Genomic DNA, 15,907 nt, shown 5'->3' with positions numbered 1-15,907 from the left:
TCAACTCCCCAGCTCTTTCCGTGTTACCTGAAGCGCTGCAGGTAGCTCATGTGTTGGCGCGTGGAAGTAGCAAAGTGAGGTAGAGGAAAGAGAAACAGCTGCAGGTGATCAACGTCGGGGCATGTACTCCGCTGGATGCAGGGTGGGATACGCTAGCTACGGAAGAGGGGTTGGTTCCATGAGCTTAATCGAACAGCAAGGGTGACGTTCATGCGGGACCAAGAAGTGGACCCCGCCGAGAGCTCCTCTGCCAAATCGCGGTGTCGCTATACAACACAACATCCACAATCCACCGAAACCGGCTTCAAGATGCGGAACCCTCTTATCAGACTAGAATGCGGTAAGTAAATGCGGTAATGAAGATAGCAAGAGAACATCAATTGACCACTCGCAGGTGTTAACAGCTACGACTGGGGTACGCTGCCCCGCGTCATCACCCACATTCGCGCCAGCGGTATGCTGAACCAACCCAGGGAAAGTCGGTAAAGATTCCGCCGCCGCCAAATTCCACGCTGCGACGGCTTCTGATTTCTCGATTGAAGAAGAGAAGCCATATGCCGAGGTGCGAAACACGGAATGTTCGATTGACGCGTCGCTGACACTACCAGCTATGGATGGGCACACACCCGTCGCTTCCCTCCAAAGACCTCGAGACCCAGCGGACACTTCTAGACCTCGTTCAAGAAAATCAAGCCTTGCTGTCTACAGAGATCGCCGAGAAATATGAGAACAAGCTTCCCTTTTTGTTCAAGGTGCTGTCCATCAACAAGGCCCTGAGCATCCAGGCACACCCAAACAAGAAGCTTGCTGAGCAGCTACATGCCAGTGATCCCAAGAACTACCCAGGTCAGCATCACCCCAGAGTTCCCCTTCAGGAATACTAATGTCTCGTTAGATGACAACCACAAGCCCGAAATGACCATCGCGGTCACTCCCTTCGATGGCCTCTGCGGCTTCCGACCCCTCGCCGAAATCGCGCACTTCCTGAAGACCGTTCCCTCATTGCGTAAACTTGTTGGCGAAGAAGAAGCTAAGAAGTTCGAGGATACCATCAGCGGCAAGGAAACTTCCGATAAGGAGGAGGACATGCAGGAGAACAAGAAAGCCCTACAATCCGCTTTCACAAAGCTCATGAACGTGGAAAAGGACGCACTATCATCAGCCAGTGAAGAGCTTGTTGAGGCAGCCAAGTCCGAAGGCGACAAGTTCGCGGACGGCGGCCCACCCTCCAACGATGGCAAAGAGCTCGCAGACCTCGTCGTCCGCCTCAACACTCAATTCCCTGGTGACATCGGTCTTTTTGTTCAGTTCTTCCTCAACTACGTCAAGCTAGAGGTCGGCGAAGCCATGTTCCTGAAGGCTGACGATATCCATGCTTACCTCTCTGGCGACATCATCGAGTGCATGGCGAGCTCCGACAACGTAGTCCGCGCGGGCTTCACACCAAAGTTTAAGGACGTTGATAATTTGACAAAGATGCTGACTTACAGCTATGCGCCAATTAGTGAGCAAAAGATGGAGCCCAGGGATTATTCCCAGGTTAGGCTGAATGCGCCGGCGTATAGCTCCAACAGCAGCAACAAGCTGTACAACCCGCCGATCCCTGAGTTCGCTGTAGTACGGACGGCACTCAATCGCACTGGTGGCAAGGCGACGTTTGACCCGATTGATGGACCAAGCATCATCCTCTGCACCAAGGGCAAGGGAACAATCAGCGTGGGACCCAAGGAGGAAGAACTCAAGGAAGGCTTTGTCTATTTTGTTGGTGCCACAGCTGAAGTTGTCATCAAGAGCGAGGTTGATGCTGGAGACGAGGAGGGTGCGGAGGGCTTGGTAACATTCAAGGCATTCTGCGAGCTTGAGGACAACAAGGGCAAGCTATGAGATACGACAAAAGTTACGACAACGACGTCATGATGCATGACAAGATATGAATATATTCTTGCTAGATGAGATTTGTCTACAATGGTATCACAATGCTATGAGGTCGCTAAGTCCAAAACGTGAAGGAACAGAAGCCTAAGAATGCGTCACTTTATTCTGGCAGACTCCTCATGACTCCCTCGAACGCTACCAATGCCATGGCGTTCGCCGGGAATGCTCTCAGGAAACATGGCACGAACCCCCGCCAATATCCCTTCCAGCCTTGTTCCCTGTAGACCGCTTTCGCGGCGTCCCGCCATCTTGGGAATCTTCTCTGTGCAAGCGGGTCCGTCATGATGCGCTGCTTGATTACGTCGCTCGGATAACTGGTCAACCAAAATATCTGCGCTGATAAACCTCCTGCCCAGAAATTCACGGCTGGTGCAGAGAGCGAGGTATGTTGTTGTAGCTGCCGTGTGAAGAGGTCGTAGGTTCCCCACCAGAAGCAGAAGAATGTGCGGAACAGGAGCGTTGCACTGAGACCGTGGTATACTCCTCTTACTCCATGACCAGTGTATATCTTCTTGAGGCAGTCGATCGGTCCGGAGTACAGGCGTGCGCTCTTATCGGCTGCGTATTGCACTTGCAGGCGCGCTTTTATGTGCTCGACCGGCGCGGCAACGAAGGAGACTGTCCATCCCGCCATGGTCCCTGCTAATGCATGACCGTATACGGGCAGCTTACTCTGCTGTTCACCAAGTCGGAGATGTGAGGGGGGATTGAAGACTCGATCGTTGAGGACGCGACGGTATACGCTGAGAGATCCTAACATGCTTTGCAGTGTTAGCATAAGGACGTATGACTGCCGTCTGGAGACGAGGATTGACGTACATCGAGTCCATAAACATCCATCCCACCAGCGGCGGTGTAGCACCCTTGTACAGCCCCGCAAACCCCTCCTTCCTCAACGTCTGCATAAGACAGTCTACCGGACCCCGGAAATGCGATTTCTCGGTCGTTTGTAGGCGGACTTTTACAGTATCGAATGGGTGACCCACTACTTTTGTTAGCTATGTTTAGGATATATCTTGGGAAGGGCATTTTTACCAGATAACTTCGCAATGCCACTGAAGACACCGGCGACAAAGCCGCGATAGTGCTTGGGTGACTTGTTCGACTCATCAGACGTAGCTATCAGCGCCGTGGACGCGGGCTTCGAGTCGCCGGATTTCAGGTTCAGGGCTGAGGTAGCCATTGTCGCGTCGCTGTTCTCCAATGCAATATCGGAATCATGCCTCTAGCCCAAGAAAAAGCATTCAACACGACATGGGATGATAGCAATACAAACGATGGAGATGAGTTGGGAAATCAACCAAGCCATCAGTTTCGCAGGAATAGTCAGCAGCGGTCAGTCAAACGTGCATATCGGAAACGTGATAGCGTCCGCGATCGCATGTGGTGACGATGTTGACAGGGACGAGCGATCGGCGCACGCACATTCGGACCTCCGAAGACGTTTTAGTGGCTTTTTCCAGGGTCCAGATTGGTACGATCGTTCATTCATAGATTAGCGGCTCTTTCTCGACCCCTCTATTGACAAACGCCATAATATGCGACCGAAGATGGCGCGACTTGATCCTCCAACTAATACACTGTGGCTTTTACTGACTGCGCATCTTGCGTGATAGCCTGTTGGCGTGCGACTCGAGTGATTTACATACAAGCAACATGCAGGTAACTTCAAGCGCGACTACGGAGCCGGCGGGTGTAAAGTCGAAGAAAGGTACAGCAGAAGTTTGGCGGGGCGCGTCTGGAGAGCAGATGCTAATGTCAGTGCAGTATGGACAACTCTTATTACCAACACAGCATATCTCACCGGCCTTCTCACACTCGACTACGCGCTCAAGAAGCACGGCTCCAAGTACCCCCTCATCGCTCTCTACACGGACACCTTTCCTGAAGAAGGCCACAAGGCGCTTGATGAGCGCGGCATACCAAAGCAGCATGTCAAGTACTTGCTGCCAAAGGTGTCAAAAGACTTCAGCAACGACCCGCGATTCTACGATTGCTGGAGCAAGTTGACGCCCTTCTCGCTGGAGGAGTATGACAGGGTGGTGCAGCTAGACAGCGACATGTTGGTGCTGAAGAACATGGATGAGCTGATGGACTTGGAGTTGGATGCACCGAGTATGGGTGGCAAGGGCGACAGGGTGTTTGCCGCAAGCCATGCCTGCGTGTGCAATCCGCTCAAGAAGCCGCATTACCCCAAGGACTGGTATGTCTCTCCAACCAACACATGCACGCGACACTACTGACGCAGTTTCAGGATCCCCGAGAACTGCGCGTTTACATCCCAACACTCCAACCCCGATGCTGCCCAGAAAACTGGCGCACCCTCAACAGCCGGCCTGCGTATGCCCAACGGCGGCCTCCAAGTCGTAAATCCCTCACTCGCTACCTACAACCTGATCCTCGAGCAGCTCTCCAACGAGACATCGGGAAACTACGATTTCGCCGACCAATCGCTGCTTGGCGATCTGTTCAACGGCCGATGGGTCGCGCTACCCTATACCTACAATGCGCTGAAGACGTTGCGGTCAAAAGGTGTGCATGATGCGATCTGGAGGGACGAAGAGGTCAAGAATGTGCATTACATCTTAAGTCCGAAGCCGTGGGATGAAGAGGCAGGGAAGTGCAGTCAGGAGATACATGAGTGGTGGTGGACGGTCAACAATGAGAGGCGGCAGGCAGAGAAGAGCAAGGGTATCGATGATGGATTTTAGAGGTTTTCACAATATAGTGGGGTTGTTGCATGTATCAATTGGGCGTAGACAGCTGTAGAGTAGTAGAGGTACACGTAGAGATAGCTGAGTGGAGACTATAACCCACGAAAAAAAAAAATATTGAGTAGTCCAAGGGAAGGTGGTGTATTCCACAAATAGGACTGAACAGCTTAGGTATCATCTGAGACTTGCCATCACCTTCCTTTTCAGTAGTACCGTTCTTTCCGGCTGAGCGTAGTGCTTTTCGTATTTCCTTTGGGCTTGGCGTCAGGGTTCGTCCCCGATTCAGTAATCCCTCAGGCTCGGTTGATATGCTTCTTTGGACCCTTCTCCCGCACGGTGTAACACGTCATGATTTTTGGTATCAAATTTGCGTCGACTCTGTACATGTCTTGTAGCCGAAGATTGGTACGCGGGCCGACATCAAACGAGGTTCAGTAATGCTCGGGCCATTGTGTGGAACACGACGGAAGATGTGCATGGCAGGCCATGACGATGTGAGGGACAAGTGGTAGCAGGTAGGAAACTTGGCATATCGGGTTACTTCGCCCGACTATTCAGGCCTTGACGATATTGACTCGGTTACTGAAGAGACTAAAGGCCGGTGCAGGCAATGTGCATGGCGAACGACTGCAATGTTGGACGCAAACGGCGAGGACCCCACGGCTTCATCAGTCTCAGGAGTAGCGCCGCGTACCTGCATGGCTGCGTGTACCGGCATTTTGCGATTCGAACGGCGGCGGCAAAGTCACACCGCATGGAGCCCTGGAGGAAACTATATGTCTAGCTGCAGATTTCCTGCAGCTTGCACGCATGCCGACGCAGCGAGTAAGGCATGCGGAATCCCTTTGCTTCATCTTACCCAAGATTCGCAATCAAAGGCTGTAGACGTGCCGCCCCTTTTCCGTCTGGCAAAAGCAGGAGAGGTGGTGGTGTGGTTGGCGTGTAGGATGAACCCGTCACGATCGAGCCGTTGGGCGCGCACAGACGTCTTTGTTCTGGGATCTGCAACGCGCCTGCTGCGGTTTCACTCCTGAGCAGCTTGAAACCTCATTTCAAGAACAACGCCAGCGCCCACGCGAGACCCTGACCCGAGTCGCTACTGATATTCTCCTTGCCGTCCTTGCACATCTTGACATTCTTCTCCCACAAACCTCACCAGCCTCACCTCACCTCACCTCCATCACAACGGCCGACTCCTATCATCCGCACCTAATCGCGCACTAGCTACAGCTCGCTATCGCCGACGTACCGCCTACTCTCTCCACGACGACCCGCAAGTGTTGGAACCTTAGACGCCCATCCCAGCAAAGTATAGCGAATAGCCGACATTATGGGAGCCTCGATATCCAAGATGATGGCCAAGGTCTTCGGATCCAAGGAGATGCGCCTGTTGATGCTGGGTCTCGACGCCGCTGGAAAGACCAGTATGCTGCCACCGTTACGTGCCATCGCACCCATCATCGCTAACTCGCCCAGCTATCCTATACAAGCTCAAGCTCGACCAAGACGTAACCACCATCCCCACCGTCGGCTTCAACGTCGAGACCGTCACATACAAGAACACCAAGTTCAACGTATGGGATGTCGGTGGCCAGGACAAGATCCGTCCGCTATGGAGACACTACTTCTCTGGTATGTTGGCGCGTGGGGGCACCGTTCCGGGTAGGCGAGTTGACATGTGTGCACGCGACTGCACCGCGCATGGCCTCCCTGCCTTATCCGACCCTCTGCCGTGTCTTCAGATCGACCCGTGTGCTGACTGCGACCACAGGTACCCAGGGTCTCATCTTCGTTATCGACTCCAACGACCGCGCCCGTATCGACGAGGCCAAGACGGAACTCACAAGGATTATCCAAGATAGAGAAATGAAGGATGCGCTGCTGTTGGTATTCGCGAACAAGCAGGATCTCAGCGGAGGTGCGTACATACCACAGTCAACCAACGAGGACATTGCGCTAACTCCCCACAGCTATGCGACCAAAGGAAGTCTCAGACCGTCTGCAATTAGACAAGATCGCCAAAGACCACGTATGGAAGGTCGAGCCCAGCTGCGCGACAACAGGAGAGGGTATCTTCGAGGGACTGGTACGTTTGAATCCCCTCAAAGCCACGTGAGCTTCATCAACTAACGTTCACCAGGCCTGGCTTTCCAACAACGTCAAGCTACCACCAGGCGCCAAGTAGTACTAGACGCCTACCCCCGCTTGCGTTTCTCCTGCTCACTCCCATACCTGAACGACTTGCATGCACTCCACACACTACCTGCTCTGGCTCTTCCTGCATATACCCGGTTTTCCCATCTATACAACTTAATGTCACTTTTATCGCCTTGTAATCTTCTAATTTCTGGACTATTCCGACGAGTGGTCTCTTTGGAGACATCTTTTTGGTCTTGTACAACATGGATTGTACACATTGTAGATCTCTCTATCCGAAGCTGGGTGGGCTGGCTAGCGATCTGTTTATAGCGCAAGCGAACTGAACTGATTCCTCCATGTTCTGAGATTCTGAAATCGTGGGCCGTTCTGCGGTGCTAATTCTCTAGTGCCAACTGCTTCTCTTGCTTCCAGCCTGTCGTGGAGTCTCATTGTACTGGACTTGCAATAACTCCTTATTCATCTCACGTAGTTTCTCACACGCCATGTTGCCAAGCGATCTCTCAACGCCAAGGTGAGTTACGCTCCCAAACGGGGGGACGTCCATTGCTGGGCCATCACTAATTGTGAGATTGCGAAGTGAATTGATTTACTGGCCTCAAGCACCAGCTTGCTAGGTTTGCGTCACGATGAGACACCACAACTTAGGTAGGAGTGTTCAAAAGTTGTGACCCAAACACGATTGTGTCAGCTTGTTCTACAGTATGAGCAAGCAACGAGTCGCCAGACAATGTGTATATGAGGCTGTCGCAGGCCACTGTTGACTGAGAAACCAGCGAGCATAACTGAGACTCTACCTGACTACTCAAAGCAGGGACACAGTCTTAAGACTTCGCAACACTTCCTTCTGATACCCTTCTTCATTTACAATTCTTCATTCTACTTTGTCAACATCGCAACCATGTTTGAGATTCCGAACATGAGTCTGGACACAGCACGAGACGAACTCGGCGATGGTTTCGCACGCAGGATCGACGTCGACTTCAAGCATTCCAAATGCATCTGGTGCAAAGCAGGCGGAACCAAAACGAAGAAGAAAAACCATTCCCTAATGAACTGCCCTACCACAAAGCCTGCGGAGAACGACCAAACTTCGCTCTCAAATGAGATCTTCAATGCTGGTAAGGAAGGTGCTGCAATTGCATATATTCATCAAAAACAGCTTTCTGTGTATCCTCGGGATGACAATGCGACGACTTTCTCGACTGGACTCTCGCGGCCACATGCCTCAAACTACACTGTTTCTGTTAAAACTGCACCCGCTCCTCCTTCGGCTCCTTCTGGTCTTTCGTTCACTCCCATCATCCCTGTCCCGAGCCCTCAACCACCTGCTAGTTCCGCAACTCAGGGCGTATCATCTAGTATCCCATCTACGTCCATCGATCAAAGCTCTTCCGGCTTTGCCAGTTCGTCCGTTGTGCCTACTACTGGTTCTACACCTGCAGCGACTGCCCCGATTTCAGTCATAGAAAACCACATTCTCCCGAACATGTTGTCGGATCAACCTCATACAGAAGTTGCCACTCAGTCCTCTGCTTTTGGGTTGAATGCTGTCGCTTCTGTTGCTTCTGCTGTCCCAACTACCAACCTTCAGGACGCACCTGTGGTTAATTTCGGGGAGCTCACACGCTACAATCGAGCTCCCGGCTCATCCGCTTACGCGAATGGAAATTCAGACCTTGTGGACACTGGGGAATTGAACGGAGAATTAGAGAGACTCAAGGATACCGCATTACAATATCCCATCAGACAGTCGCTTCGCGAAAGGCCAAAGAAAGGAGAGGTACTTACCAACTACTTCAAAATTTCTATTGATCCACAGACTACTTTCTACGAATATCAAGTTCTAGGCATCCCGGACTCAGAGTCACGGGCTGGCAAGAAGCGCTACATGGACACCGCCATTCGAAATGTGCCCTTTCTTTACAGCAACAGGGATGTCTTCGCCACTGATAACGTAAACACCATCGTAGCCTGGGTCAATTTACACCAGCATATACCTGGTGTGCGGGTTCAGTCCGGCGATCTGATGACAGATGTTGGGTCAACATGGGCACTTCTCGATATTGTTGACCGCGATACGACGGTGCCTCTTGGCTTCCAGTACCTGCGACCAGTAGACATCTTTGGTCTCCAACAATACTCCAATACCACTCGTCCAGACCCATTTAATCATGACCCACACCCTGCGGAGAACGCTCTTAACATCATCATGACCAGGTGTTTTGCGAGTAGTAATACTTTGCAGCTGAACAATCACAAGTTCTACGTTCGCAATGCGTACTTTGACCTTAAGACGAACGAAGGAAATGCAGTCGCTCCACTTCGTGCCTTGCGCGGTTATTCATATAGGGTTCATTCCACTCTGGGAAATATCCTTCTGAATGTCAGCCCCGCTAATAGTGCCTTCTGGAGACCTTTGTTAGTAAGTCAAATCTACCAGAACGGTAGCGGTCCGTTCGGCAATTCGAAAGATCATGTTAAGAGAGCGCTCAGGGGCGTACGCGTGTACATCGACTACAGCCGTGAAACCAAGGACAAGAAGTGCAAGCATCCTAAATGCAACGACCCAAACTGCAGCACCACCATACCACCAGACAAATTCAGCGCGAGAACCAGTTCTAATATGGACGGACAACATGCGCGTATCAAGACCATTCGTGGTTTTGGTAAGGCATGTAGCGAGCAAACCTTCTTGTGGGAACACAAGGATGTCTATGGCAATATCATTACGGGCCAATCAGTTCAACCTACAGTCCAAGAATACCAGCAGAGACGTAACTTAGACCCTCAATCTTCCAGAACATTACTAACGTATGTCACAGAGTATGCTCGAGTGTTGCAACATCCTGGCTTGCCTGCGGTTAATGTTAGTACCGCTGGTAGACCTACATGGTTCGCCCCTGAACATCTACGTATCCTCCCAGATCAGATATATGCGAAGATCATTCCCGACTTTGTTGCAAACGATTTCCACCGAAACGCATGCCGAGAACCCCGAGAGATAAGATCTCGAATCGAACAAGAAGGACTCCGACACATCCCGATAACTGCAACTGGCCAGTTGGTATAATGATCTATTTTTACCGTGAATTGTATACACTAACAGATGTCTAGGAAAACTGCCATCCGATAAGCCTCGATCCTAGAATGCTCCAGATACCATTCGTTCATCTCAACCCTGCCACAATTATGTACTCGTCGACAACTGTTACCAAGACCGTTAACGAAAACACTGGAAGATGGGATCTCAAAGAGACCCAATTCTTCAGAGGCAATGCCAAATCCCTGAAATGGCTCTTGATCACTGGACAAGGTGTCGACCGAAATGGTAAGTCAGTGAGGGCGTTGACCCGTAACTTCGATCGAAAAGTGAAAGAGACTGGTGTTTCACGAACCTCTGAAAGGGCCGATGAGGTACTATCTTTATCAGATGACACCGAATTCACCCTAAAAATGATGCTCGAAAATTACCTGGGAAAAAATCGAGAAGATGTACCCGACATCGTGGTATTACTCCTGAAGACGAAGGATCAGCATCTTTATTCCAGCTTTAAGTTTCTTACAGATGTCGTCTTTATCTTGCAGTCGATCTGCGTCACTGAAGATAAGATGAGACCAAAGAATCTCGACTGGAGCAACGACTCTGCCCTCGGACAATACATGGCCAATGTTGCTATGAAAGAGAATCTGAAGATGGCTGGAATCAATCACTCAGCGCAAGGCGTGGAAGAGCAGCTGGAAAACACCATTGTGATTGGTGCAGACGTCACTCATCCAGGAAGCGGAGCGTTACAGGGTACACCTTCGATCGCGGCTATTGTCAGCTCTCTGGAGGCCAATGGCGGAAGGTTTCGCGGCAATATGCGGTTGCAAAGCGCGAAACAAGAGGTAAGTTCAACGAAACACAAATCTCAAGCTTCTATGCTAGCTGCTGATTAAACAGATCATCCCTTGTCTCGGGGACATGCTGATTGAAGGGTTATCAGAGTGGTGTCGACTCCACCGGCGCTTCCCCGAGAATGTCCTCTATTATAGAGACGGTGTGAGCGATACCCAGTACGACGAAGTTATCACCAAAGAGCTCTCAACTATCAAAAATGCGTTCATCGGAGTTGCCAAGCAGTTCAAGAAGCCTGTTCCCGAATTCAAGACAACTGCGGTCATCGTCACCAAGCGGCACAATACTCGTTTCTTCCCCCGTCAAAAAGACGACGAGATGCGTGGAAACGGCAACTGTAAACCTGGACTTCTTGTGGAAAGCTCCATAACGTCACCATACTACACAGACTTCTATCTTCAATCCCATAACGCCATCAAGGGGACTGCGCGATCGTCCCACTACTTCGTTTTACAGAATGAAATGGGCATCGAGATATCTGATCTGGAGGACCTTACCCACAACCTATGCCATACATACGTCCGGGCTACCACAGGCGTGTCTTACGCATCTCCTGCTTATTATGCGGATAGACTTGCGGAGCGGGGTCGCTGCTACTTGCGCGAATGGTTCAATCCCAGCAACACTAAACGCAACGCCTACGAGACCCATTGCCAGCAGGTCGAAGCTGATGTAGAAGCTGCACGCAATCGTCCTCAGCGCACTGGAAACCACAAGAAGACGCCAGCAGAGATACAAGAAGACAAGGCCGATAGGGAACAGGTTTTGCAGCAAATGAGAGACTACATCTGGCCAGTCGTTGAAACTAGATGGAACACGCCCATCCATGACCTCGCTGAGTCAGGCTTCAGACCGAACGCCAAGGCTAAGTATGACCATCTTAAGGGGACTATGTACTGGATGTAGGTCCGAAACAGCAACGGGTGAGATGCGTTTGCTGGTGGATTACGAAAATTGCTGATTCACAGCTGCCGACCATTCTTCTTCGTTATCGCTTCTTTTGTGGATTTCCCTTATCTCCTTACGATCTGTGACTGCGTCGCATCTGTCTCGTCTGCCTCTTGTTAGTCGTTGTTGCTTTCTGTTTGCTCTAGTCCTTTTGGTCTTCCTGCTGCGCACTGTATGCACCGTTCGTATCATAGACCTTGCTTTCGGCCTATAGAGTTCCTTAACTAGTAAATTCTCCAACACGCGCTTTCGTTGCAACTATGATACTTCAGTAATGACTTAACTTAGTCGTGGAAGGGGGTTTCTGTTAAAGCTTAGTGTCAAGACATGGCATCAACACTGCACCAAGATGGCTGACCATGCTATGGTGGTTAGGGATGCATTTTGTGCGCCACACCCAACTTGACTGCAAATACTGGACGCTGAAGAAGCACAACACGGAGAAACAAGAGCTGAAGAATGATATGGCTTCTATTTCAGAAGGTTGCTTGACCTTGCGGAAGCTTGACAAAAGATACTGACTTGTTGACATGCAACACTAGACAGCTTTACCCCCAAACACCTTTGCCATTATGATAGGCTCTTTCCCTAGTCTAGACCATGTCAATACAAACGCCGTGGCGCTGAAATGCAATGGAGATAAAAGAACCAGAAACCGATATTGCGCCAACCCGTCATCAACTGCGTTAGAAATGTGTGCGGCCATTCGCTACACCAAGGTACTCTGATCATCTCCATTGACCCTGGCTCAGCTTCAGCAGGCCCTCTACACATCCCGCCTCTTCTGCAGAGTTTATACTTGAACGACCACTCGCATCGTCACCGTGCATAAACTGCCGCAGTTCATCGTCTTGCTCTGGGTCGACGACACCCTTACCGCCTTTTTGCTTGTCCTTGGCTAGCATTGCACCGAGACTTGAGGTCTGTGACATCAGGTCTGTGTTCTCTCCCAGTATCCGGCGAGCTGCACGGGAAGCAGGAGGTGTAGTGGCGACCTGGCGATCGCGTCGCACAGACTTGGGCGCGTCAGGCTCCCAGTTCTCCTTGTCGCTTTCCGTTTGTGGGAACTCGTCCGACTCAGTGCTCTCACCACCCTTCTTGTAGTCGGCATAGTCGTCGTTAGAAAAGCGACCATTGATGGTCGAAGCGCGTTGCATAGCACCGCGGGACTTTTTAACGAGTGGGCTGCCCTGCACTTTGTGTGAGCTGTGACGTGCCATCAAGGGGCTACTGTTTTGGCGAGCTTGGTTCTGTGCTAATATTCTTCGATTCGCGCGTAGTATGCCAATCGCGTCAGCCGCACTGCCACTCTCTTCTTGCTCCGCACGTGTTATTAAGCTGGTTGTTGACCGACTCTCTGGGTCACACCAGAACTCCCACGCGCGCGAATCTCGACTCCTTCCTATGTTCGACGCTGTCCTAGGTACCTTTGGGCTTGGCTCTCCTCGGGCAGCAGCGGCTAGGCGATCGTTCAGTCCAGCTGCGCTGTAGCTCCGTCGCAGGCCAGCAGCAGCACGAGAGAAGGAAGAAGGCGTCTTCTTTGATTTAGGGGGTGATGGGGTTTTGTCAAGATCGGTGACGATGCGTGCTGTGCCGTCCTCATTGGTTGATATTCGTACAAAGGAATGCTTGCGCTTCAGTGGTCGGGAAGGGGTCTTTGTCGCATTGTCGGGCGACACAGAAGGCTGCGGAGGGTTCGGAAAGGTGATGACTTCGGGCGTGTAGTCTTCGAGATATCGGACGAATGACGCGCTGCGACGGTTGGATATCCATGATGTGCGTTGTTGTGCGGTGCCCTGTGAGGATGGTGCAGTCTGTTGCGAGTTGCTTACTTCAGCAGATGCATTTTCTGTACTTTGGGCTTCGGTCGATGGTTCTACGACTGCTTCATTGGAGCTTCCTGGATCGAGCGCGGAAATGGCAGTGTCGATGGTGCGCGGTTCTGGGATGGTTTCGTCTGAAGTAAGTTCTGGTGTTGCAGGCTGCTCTGGTGGGTCGGACTTGGGGCACTCGTCCGACTCTTTCGGCTCCGGCGCGTTATCGATATTGTGTGCTATGGCTACCGTCTCGTCCTCGGTGAGCGGGTCCGACATGGTGGAAGAAGAAGACATCAGCGATGCCGTGGAAGATGGTTCGAGGGGCCGTGAGCGACGGCGGTCGTTTTGGCGTTTATCTAAAGCAGAGCGTGATCAGAACGTGTTTCGAAAATCATGCGTCCATTAAGCCACACGCGACATATCGGCGCGATCCAATAGAAGGCGGATGAAAAGCAAGCAGCAGCGACGCGTAGAGCAGACGGTAATACTTACTTTGAAACCAGATCTAGGACGCGATGTTAGCAGGGGCGCGCACACTCGTGACGTGGAGCAATATTGGCGCCTTACCTGAACTTCCTTCTCGCCAAGCGCGACTTTTCGGACAATTTCGAGACGTGCCGCCTTGTCTGGCTTCGGATTCCTGAGGTATTCGGATTTTAGGACGTCCTCGTCTTCCTTGCTGCAAGATGTCGTGGTCAGCGCTGATGGGGTGTTGGAGTGTCGCTTGCCCGCGGGGTAGGCCGAAGTAGTTCCCGATGGTAGGTTGAGCACGAACCAACGCGTTGAACATGGGTCGACACGGATGCGATGGAAGGGCAGAACTTGAATGGGATAGAAGCATACCTGGTGCGTCTTCTCTTCTGGCGAGCAAGAGCCTTGTTGTCAACATCCGGCGGCATATGGTTCGCGACGGTTTCCTGCGAATGCACGAGAAAGGCCAATTGACCACTAAAACTGGCGCGTCTAGCAGTGGGAAGACGCGATGACGCAGGTGACGAGAACGATGGCAGGGGCGATGAGGCGGACATGATGGGATGATAACAACGAATGTCGGGAATTGAACTTGGTGTTATCAAAGAAGGTCTACCATGCGAATGAATATTATAGTAGGAAGCACAACGCGTTCAATATGGTGGCAGGAAAGTAGTGTGCGAGGCGCGTCTTCAGTCGCGTACGTATCAGATTGGTCCGAGCCGGGCGCTTGCCTATGTCGTGCATACCACTTGCCTGAACTCGTCGTCTGTGCACACAATCACACCAGCCTCATATCTGCCATTATCCATACTGCAGATCGTCACGTATGCACGAGCATGCTGAGGCTGAGGAAACAACACGCTCAATTATGTCCAATCCAAGCGCATCTCATCCGAACGCGTGCATCCTCTGAGCGAGTTCGTCTTTCTTATGGTTCATCGGCGAGCCTTGCGCAGAACTACGCGAGTGCGGGACGACAATTATGAAATCTTGCTTTTCCAGTCTTCTCAGCCCTATTTTAGAGCGCGCTCGAGGATCGCGTATGGGCACGATCAATTACACAGCATGGTCCTCCTGCTGTTGCATCCGTATGCTGTAGATTGTGGTCCCTCTTCGGAGGTCGTCTACTCCTACGCGAGATGCACACGTGAATGAGACGTGAGGAGATGAACTACTCTATTTGCAAGCGCGTTTGGCCGAGGCAGCTAGTGCTCAAAAAGAACGCGGTGAAACACGTCGGCACGTGACGCGCTAACACTTGTGATCGTGCCCGCGAAACACGAGTCAAACACCTCACGATTCCAGTCACATCGACGCTCCACACAAACTCTCTATCATCGGGAACCTCCGATGCCATCTACGCATCATCGCGGTTACGGTCTAGGCAGCGACACGCTATCCAACGATTATCTAGGTCCGGCCTGCAGTCTAACGACCTTGGCGACAACCCTCACCGTAAGATGCACTGTACAATACTAAACTACCGTTCTATCTCTATTCCCGCAGATGCGCGTACTCACTTGTCCTTCTTAGCATCTGACCTTCTGCATACACTTCTGTCTAATCCCACGCTCATTGTTCGATTTTCCTGTTACCCCACCTCCACCGGTGAAGATGTCCATACAAGGCAGAAGGTGTTAGTGTAAGAGTCGGCGTTATCCGTAACTTAGAGACACAATTCTCTTGCGTAAAGACCTATCGGCCCCTTTCTGCCTTGAACAATACATGCCAACGATGTCTGCACCTAGGGCGATGAGTAAACTGCTTCCCTCGGACCGAAGTCGACAGAAAGCATTCGTCAGACAGCTTACTATCATACACCCACGTGATGTGTATGGCACTTCTGGAGATCCAATGCTCGCGCCTTTAGCGATGAAGATTTAACCTGGTTCCTGTGGCGTCATGCAACCATTGAGCCTCACCGGTTTTGGCCCCATTTCCCTATCTCGGCAACTCCCCGC

At 51.5% G+C, this 15,907-nt stretch overlaps 6 protein-coding genes across 6 annotated transcripts; 4 read left to right on the top strand and 2 right to left on the bottom strand.

The window, feature by feature from the left end:
* Window positions 1–309: 309 nt before the first annotated feature.
* Window positions 310–1,884, top strand: J4E82_003138 (uncharacterized protein; the record flags this gene model as incomplete). The annotated part of the gene is made up of 5 exons (XM_051729427.1): window positions 310–340; window positions 395–415; window positions 474–562; window positions 609–846; window positions 896–1,884. 5 exons carry the CDS (start codon window positions 310–312, stop codon window positions 1,882–1,884), a joined length of 1,368 nt encoding a protein of 455 aa, XP_051590811.1.
* Window positions 1,885–2,035: 151 nt separating this feature from the next.
* Window positions 2,036–3,118, bottom strand: J4E82_003137 (uncharacterized protein; the record flags this gene model as incomplete). Its single annotated transcript, XM_051729426.1, has 3 exons — window positions 2,036–2,696; window positions 2,755–2,920; window positions 2,971–3,118. The coding sequence occupies 3 exons, from the start codon at window positions 3,116–3,118 to the stop codon at window positions 2,036–2,038; spliced, it is 975 nt and encodes a 324-aa protein (XP_051590810.1).
* Window positions 3,119–3,591: 473 nt separating this feature from the next.
* On the top strand, window positions 3,592–4,646 carry J4E82_003136 (uncharacterized protein; the record flags this gene model as incomplete). Its single annotated transcript, XM_051729425.1, has 3 exons — window positions 3,592–3,646; window positions 3,703–4,138; window positions 4,190–4,646. The coding sequence occupies 3 exons, from the start codon at window positions 3,592–3,594 to the stop codon at window positions 4,644–4,646; spliced, it is 948 nt and encodes a 315-aa protein (XP_051590809.1).
* A 1,333-nt stretch (window positions 4,647–5,979) lies between these two features.
* Window positions 5,980–6,834, top strand: ARF6 (ADP-ribosylation factor, Arf Arf6; the record flags this gene model as incomplete). Its single annotated transcript, XM_051729424.1, has 5 exons — window positions 5,980–6,073; window positions 6,126–6,329; window positions 6,421–6,567; window positions 6,620–6,735; window positions 6,790–6,834. 5 exons carry the CDS (start codon window positions 5,980–5,982, stop codon window positions 6,832–6,834), a joined length of 606 nt encoding a protein of 201 aa, XP_051590808.1.
* An 873-nt stretch (window positions 6,835–7,707) lies between these two features.
* Window positions 7,708–11,613, top strand: J4E82_003134 (uncharacterized protein; the record flags this gene model as incomplete). Its single annotated transcript, XM_051729423.1, has 6 exons — window positions 7,708–8,763; window positions 9,070–9,583; window positions 9,632–9,675; window positions 9,924–10,137; window positions 10,375–10,697; window positions 10,867–11,613. 6 exons carry the CDS (start codon window positions 7,708–7,710, stop codon window positions 11,611–11,613), a joined length of 2,898 nt encoding a protein of 965 aa, XP_051590807.1.
* Window positions 11,614–12,383: 770 nt separating this feature from the next.
* Window positions 12,384–14,371, bottom strand: J4E82_003133 (uncharacterized protein; the record flags this gene model as incomplete). Its single annotated transcript, XM_051729422.1, has 4 exons — window positions 12,384–13,828; window positions 13,965–13,977; window positions 14,040–14,151; window positions 14,316–14,371. The coding sequence occupies 4 exons, from the start codon at window positions 14,369–14,371 to the stop codon at window positions 12,384–12,386; spliced, it is 1,626 nt and encodes a 541-aa protein (XP_051590806.1).
* Window positions 14,372–15,907: the final 1,536 nt, after the last annotated feature.

This window comes from Alternaria postmessia, assembly GCF_024291825.1.
Source record: "Alternaria postmessia strain BMP 2775 chromosome Unknown scaffold_13, whole genome shotgun sequence".
NCBI lineage: Eukaryota > Fungi > Ascomycota > Dothideomycetes > Pleosporales > Pleosporaceae > Alternaria > Alternaria postmessia.
Note: the sequence above shows the minus strand (reverse complement) of the source record. Positions and strands in the feature narration are given on the sequence as shown.